At 35.7% G+C, this 6,821-nt stretch overlaps 1 protein-coding gene across 1 annotated transcript; it reads right to left on the bottom strand.

Annotated features, from left to right (window-relative positions):
* Positions 1-255: 255 nt before the first annotated feature.
* LOC145208633 (E3 ubiquitin-protein ligase PPP1R11-like) lies at positions 256-5,125 on the bottom strand. The gene is made up of 4 exons (XM_080078984.1): positions 4,857-5,125; positions 4,212-4,332; positions 1,181-1,306; positions 256-568 (listed from the first exon to the last, which is right to left on the bottom strand). The coding sequence occupies exons 1-4, from the start codon at positions 4,890-4,892 to the stop codon at positions 525-527; spliced, it is 327 nt and encodes a 108-aa protein (XP_079935110.1). The 5' UTR covers positions 4,893-5,125; the 3' UTR covers positions 256-524.
* Between the last annotated feature and the right edge of the window lie 1,696 nt (positions 5,126-6,821).

Genomic DNA, 6,821 nt, shown 5'->3' with positions numbered 1-6,821 from the left:
GGGACACCACCCCGTCTTGGAATTCCCATGTTCTTTAACACAATATCTGGTGTTGTTTCCGTTAACCACCGCAGTTTTGTTGCTTATTGAGCAAATAAAATGGTACGCGTGATAATTGCGTGGGGCTTTTTCCATCGTAGAATCTTTCAGGTTTTAGGTAATGCGACTCTTGGGTACATGAGTTATGCCCTATTTGTCTATAAAACACGTATCTGCATCACAGTTGTAAGCGGTTCAAATTCAACAGTCCCAACCCAGCCTGAACCTGATTGTTTTTTCGTCAAGTAAAAGCGTCATACTATTGGGTCTACAACTGCAAAAGCATGCATGGGCATGAACCAAGACATAGAGTAAGTTTAAAAACAAAACAAAAAAACATAATACACAGAAACGTCAAAACAGCAAATTTATGTGAACAAAACTGTAAAACGCTACACACAATGTTTTCGTTTTATTACAACTTTTTTGTTCAATACAGCAATAAAAATAAACAAAAAAACCTTCATGTTTAAAAGAGACAGTAATCATGGCGACTTTGTGATTTCTATTTTCTTGCTTGGTTCCAAATCTACATTAAATTTAACTATATTTTGTTGTTGTTGTTGCTTTTATTTGTTTATTTAGGCAAACCAACTAAAACTAGTAGGGTGGCTTAGCACATACTGCCATTGCACATACACTGTGACCTATTTCTTAACATATATATATGTCATTACACTTGTAAATACTGGGGTTAACGAGTCAAACAAAACAAATGGCACATCTACATGACCATATCTACCATCTGTGAAAGTTTCAATGAAATCCATCAAACATTTCATGCCAAAATGCATGGACAAACTTCACCGGAGAAAAAAGAAGAAAAAATAAAATAAAAAAACAGAGTGAAATCAAGATGCTTCCCCTTCAGGGAAGGGGACCCATAATTATCTGATAACTAGTGATTTTTTTCTAGATTGTAATAATTGACACAATAAAAGCAATTCGACTTAGTTTCTCATGTTTTCCTGTTCTACAGCACATGAAACGAAAAAAGTTACTAATGTTTCAGCTTTGCTGTATTTTTAAAGTACTTACAAAACTAATCATTAAAAAAAAACAAGATCCTATGTCTTTTGCAACATGATGAGTGGTTAACAAAGCTGTTCAAAGTTTTCAGTTTTCTATCACAAATACATACCATGTTTGTGTTTACTACATTTTTTCTTTTTTGATGTTTTTTCATATGGATTTAAATCATCACTGTCTGAGTCAGTTTCAGAAGAAGACTCTCCCATAACACGTGGTTTGTGATAAATGCAACAACCTACAAAATATAATTTTGTGCAGTAACTGTTATTTTGAGACTCATTGCAGGTCATGTTTAGGGTTGGAGCTTTTACACACAACGGATAACTTTAAGATTTCATTTACTTGACAATTACTAAACCTACAACAAAAGCTGCAAACTTAAAATAAAAGTTACATAACTAAATGTTAGTTCAGAATTTATTTCTGGTCACATTGTTATCTATGATGAAATAAGCGCAACTTTCAAAATTGCTTTAAATCTAGTAATTTTTCATCTTCATGCAAGGAATAAACTATCAGGTCTTGAACCAAGAAAAACTACAAATTGGAACAATTAATTCTGTGGGTCGCCAGGTTTACACTCCTGTTTGCAATTGTTGCCATTTTATGTCTGATTAAGTTACACAATAATCAGACATAAAATGGCAACAATTGCAACAAAAAGTTTTTCAAACTGTTTTTAAACATAAATAAATTAACTCCCTACATCAGTGGTTCTCAAACTTTTTTTGTTGCGACGCCCCTGGACAAGTTTTTCTGGACTTGCGACGCACCAGTAAATAAATGTTAATGAGGAAACTCATTTTTAAAGTTGGGTTTATTGACACAACAACAAAAAGCCACGAAACAGAACTTTTCGGCGACGCCCTTGGAAAATTGAAGCGACGCACCAGGGCGTCGCGATGCACAGTTTGAGAACCACTGCCCTACATAATGGATCCCAAATCAGCCAGTTTTTGGAAGCATAAACTTCTGGGTATCAAATGCAAAGTTTATGAGATAACTATCATAAAGTTTAGTGCAATGAATTGAAACATGGCGATCAAGATTTTGCTATATATTATTCATGCTGTATGAGGTACAAACTTTTCAACACTCATTCAATTCAGTCATTGTTTAAAAAAATCAATCACCCAATTTAGGGGTTAGTGCCTGAATTTATCCAATTCATACATTAATTAAAACGTTATAGGGAGGCTTTAGGTTACTGATGGGGTTCAACTTCCAAACAAATAAATCTTGATTTGTTTCTGCAGGCAGAAACTCATGGGTCCCCAAAACCGCAAAGTTGTAAACAGACAACCATAAGAAACGGTGCTATAAAGTCAAACACAGTGATTGGTAGTGTTCCTAAAAAAAAAAGTTATGTAAAGTACAAACTGTCTAAATCTCATGCAATTGAGACATTGTTATAAGTTTGTGTGCCTAAATAGCATAAAACACTGACATCTCAAAATGGCATATTATACAAACTGTCAAAATGTATTGTTGATTAATTCACACATTTTGGGGGGTTGGTAGGGTAAATAATAGGGCTGCAGGGTGAAACACAATATTCGACAGCTACAAATGCCAAATTCATAAAACTATCAAAAATTCATCCAAATCGGACGTTTTTTAAAAAATAGGTGGCTTAAGCAGTAAATATTGGGCTACATGGTGAAACACAATAATCGATGCCCTAAAATGGCATAATGAAGAAACTGTCCAAATTTCATCCGAATCGGCCATTGTTTAAAAAAATCACCCATTTTAGGGGTCTACTGGGGTAAATATTGGGGCTACAGTGTAAAACACAACAAACGATGCCCTAAAAAAGCACAATGAACAAACTGTCCAAATTTCATCCGAATCGGACATTGTTTAAAAAAATCACCCATTTTAGGGGTCTACTGGGGTAAATATTGGGGCTACAGTGTAAAACACAACAAACGATGCCCTAAAAAAGCACAATGAACAAACTGTCCAAATTTCATCTAAATCGGACATTGTTTAAAAAATCACCCATTTTAGGGGTCTAGTGGGGTAAATATTGGGGCTACAGTGTAAAACACAACAAACGATGCCCTAAAAAAGCACAATGAACAAACTGTCAAAATTTCATCTAAATCGGACATTGTTTAAAAAATCACCCATTTTAGGGGTCTAGTGGGGTAAATATTGGGGCTACAGGGTAAAACACAACAAACGATGCCCTAAAATGGCACAATGAACAAACTTTTCAAATTTCATCCAATTCGGACATTGTTCACAATTTAGCCATTTTAGGGGGCTAGTGGGGTAAACACTGGGGCTATCGAGTCAAACAAAACAAATGGCACATCTACATGACTATATCTACCATCTGTGAAAATTTCATCCAAATCCATCAAACATTTCAAGGCAAAACGAGGTGGACAAACTTTGGGCAGAAGAAAAAAAAAGAAAAAACAAACAAACAAATCGAGTAAAATCAATATGTGTCCCCTTCAGGGAAGGGGACCCATAATTACAACCTTCCTGAAATTTTCGAAGCCCAGGTTATAAACCAATGCTCTATTGTAGCGGTTCCCACTTTTCTGGTGTTGTCACCCCTTGATAACATTTGCCATGTTGTGGTGATCCCACAGATAATATTAGTAGGCCATATATTAAAATTGACTTCTAAATATCCGAAAATTTATTGCTTCCACTTTTTTTCCTAATACTCGCAGCATGGGCAGTCTAAATTTAGGTGACTATTATAATTAGAGAACAGTGATATTTCTGCAAGAATACTACACAAGTTGACAGGTGCTGACTTGGTATTAATGTAAATGCATTTTACGTAATACAAGGCAATAATCAGCATGTTTGTGTGAACAATTTAGTCTTTAAAAATTAAAGATTGCTGTTGTTACCAGTTTACTAATTAGCAAACAATGGGGTAAGGAATGTTGAGCACTGTTCTTTTGTATTATATATATATTTGTTAAATAAATTTCAGACCAAAATGCTTGTGTTTGCTTACTCTTAAAATGTCCATGAGTACATTTTGGGGGGTTAGTGGCCTAAAACGAGTTGGGATCCACTGCGTCAGGTGACCCCAGGCAAATTATAAGGCGACCCACAGTTTGGACAACGCTACTTTATGGGAACAATTATTTCATTAAAAAACTTACATTTAGATGATTTTTTACCCATGTTTTCATTGTCAACAGTCCCAGCTGACCAGGTTACTCCTCGATTAGTCTGCTGGTGTACTAAGCATACTTGATTTGTCTGTGGTAGTGTTTGGGTCTCCTGAAACAAAAAACAACATCATGCAAATAACAAAAAAGGCATAGTAAAATTTATGATTTTGTTCGACAGACAAGAAACAGTGGTTCAAAAGTATACCATCATTGTTTGTACATTACATAACATTCTTTCTATCACGCCATTATGTGTTTACTTAACATAAACAACGCAACTAATCTAGGTTATTTCATAGTGATAACTTTTTTAACTGTTTCTGAATCTATTTGTATTTATAATAATAAGCAAAAGGAGTAGTGACCGTTTTTATTGAACTTACGACTTATTTAAAACTGGACTATACCTCTTATATGCACAAATTTGTCAAACCTTAAAATGTTGCAGTAATATCTACACCAAAAACCACACATTTAAGAGAGTGTGCAAATTTATCTACATTTTTGCTGATGAAACGAACAACAATTTGTCTGTCAATAAAATTTTCATTATTCAACCAGGCCCTGAAAAAATGTAAACAACGTTTTGTCAATTGGAACATTTTATGGCTAGTGGCTACCCATCTTGCTTACTGTTCGGGTTTCAGATGAGCATTCGGTGGTGGTCATGATGTTGGATCTTGGAATTAGCAGAAATATATTGTTTGTCACACCTTTGGTAATTGTTTTAAAATACAATGTCTTAGATCGACTAATACCGAAAATCACTCAGCCATAAATCTTGTGTTGCTCGACTTGCTCAACCCAGAGACTAAAGCCTCTGCTCCACCTACATGACCTCAACACCTGACCAGTCGTGCAGAGACTGCAGACCCGTTGTTGCCAGTTTAAATTCCCCAAAAGCGAAACTCTGCTTGAAAAAAAAATCAAAAAAATCCGCAACTGCCGAGGAAATCAAAAACAAGCCCAACATGAGGCCAATTTTAAGGTCGTTTAATTGTTTGCAAAGACAGATGCACGTCGATATGCATGTAAAAAGTAGAAATGCTGACATTTTATATATTCTCTATCCTGTTACGATTTACGATATAGTAGGGTTGCCATATTTTATGAAACACAATCCCTGACAAAATTTATCTCGGTTGCGTGAACCCAGTTTTTCTCAAAAAGTCTAAATGTGTTGACGTAAGTCTGAATGTGTATTTCAGAAAAACGAAAGTTGATTGCAGGATTTTAGCTAGTTATGCAAAATTGCGCATAACAATGATCCAAATCTGACATCACAGACAGAACAAAAACATTACAATTGTGCGCGAACAATTGCATTTTTGTTAGTTGTCATGCAATAAAGCCTATTGTTTAACAATGGAGACGGTCGATTCTCACTTTCACTTTGATTTATCCAGTTGTACAAACTGACGCCAAATAAGGATATAGAATTACTTCCACCTTTTCGAGGTCCCCGCAAAATGCCCTAAAAGACCGCGGACCCCAGAGAACCGCTGCGTTGACCATTTTTGCGATCCAAACACTTCTATTCCGGAATAAATTAGAATATTGGGAAGTCACACGGACGGCGACAGATTTAAAACACTAAAATAAACACTAAACGCAGATTTAAACACTAAATTCCCTGACATGTCAGGGAAAATCCTGACGAATGGCAACCCTAGATATAGTCCAGTGGTTCAACCCAACATCCCGGTTTTATTTCTAATGTGGATTCACTTATTTGCAAATTGGTACACCACAGACAAGTCCAAAATATTAAATTATACGCAAACAATTGCTTTGTTTGCAACACAAATAAGATTGTAGCGTTAGAAACCTTTGGTAGTTCCACGGAAAACGCTTCGTGAATCAATAGGGGACTGTTGATCCTAATTCGGAAACCACTGGGCTTGAACTATTTAATGTAAGAAATAAACGTGAAAAAATGATTTTCACACAGGTCTCTTTGACTGTGTAGCATGCAATATCAAAACCTTTACACGTTTAAAGGTATTTTGGTATCGAATCCCATATTGTTTGGCCTTAATTCAGGCTGGTACGACGTGATATATTTTCTTCATATGTTCGATTTGTTGATCATTTAACCTCTCACGATGTTGTGTAGGGATTTCTTTTTTAGTAGTCGTTGATTATACCTACCTCCGTTTTTTAACCGTCTGATATATATTTTTTAACCCATGGTGACACCCAGTCGCGTACGGTCTTCGCGCAGCTCGTTTCGTTGCATCTTCGCGCCGCACGTCTGCAACGTATAGTCTAAAGCAGTGCTCCGCAACCTTTTTTCGCACACGTCACACCATACATGAGTTAAATGTTCGGCGGCACACCGAACCAAAAAATGCGATTTGAATTTTTGAAAGCCTAAAAACGCATTAATCTAGGGGTCTTAAACTTCTTTGAGGGCCAAAAACATTTTTTTACGTTGGTAAAGGGCCGTACTATTGGAACTTTTTTTGTAAAAGTAATATGAACAAAAATATTATGTCCTTGAAAATGTTGTGCGTTTATGCCATATAATGTGCATAAAACATTTGCAATGCAATAAACAAGAAACAGATAGACGGTGTAGCAAAGTAAAAATACCAA

This window comes from Phallusia mammillata, unplaced genomic scaffold, assembly GCF_965637545.1.
Source record: "Phallusia mammillata unplaced genomic scaffold, kaPhaMamm4.hap1.1 HAP1_SCAFFOLD_320, whole genome shotgun sequence".
Taxonomy (NCBI): Eukaryota; Metazoa; Chordata; class Ascidiacea; order Phlebobranchia; family Ascidiidae; genus Phallusia; species Phallusia mammillata.
The sequence above is the reverse complement of the archived record's forward strand: the minus strand, read 5'-3'. Positions and strand labels throughout refer to the sequence as shown.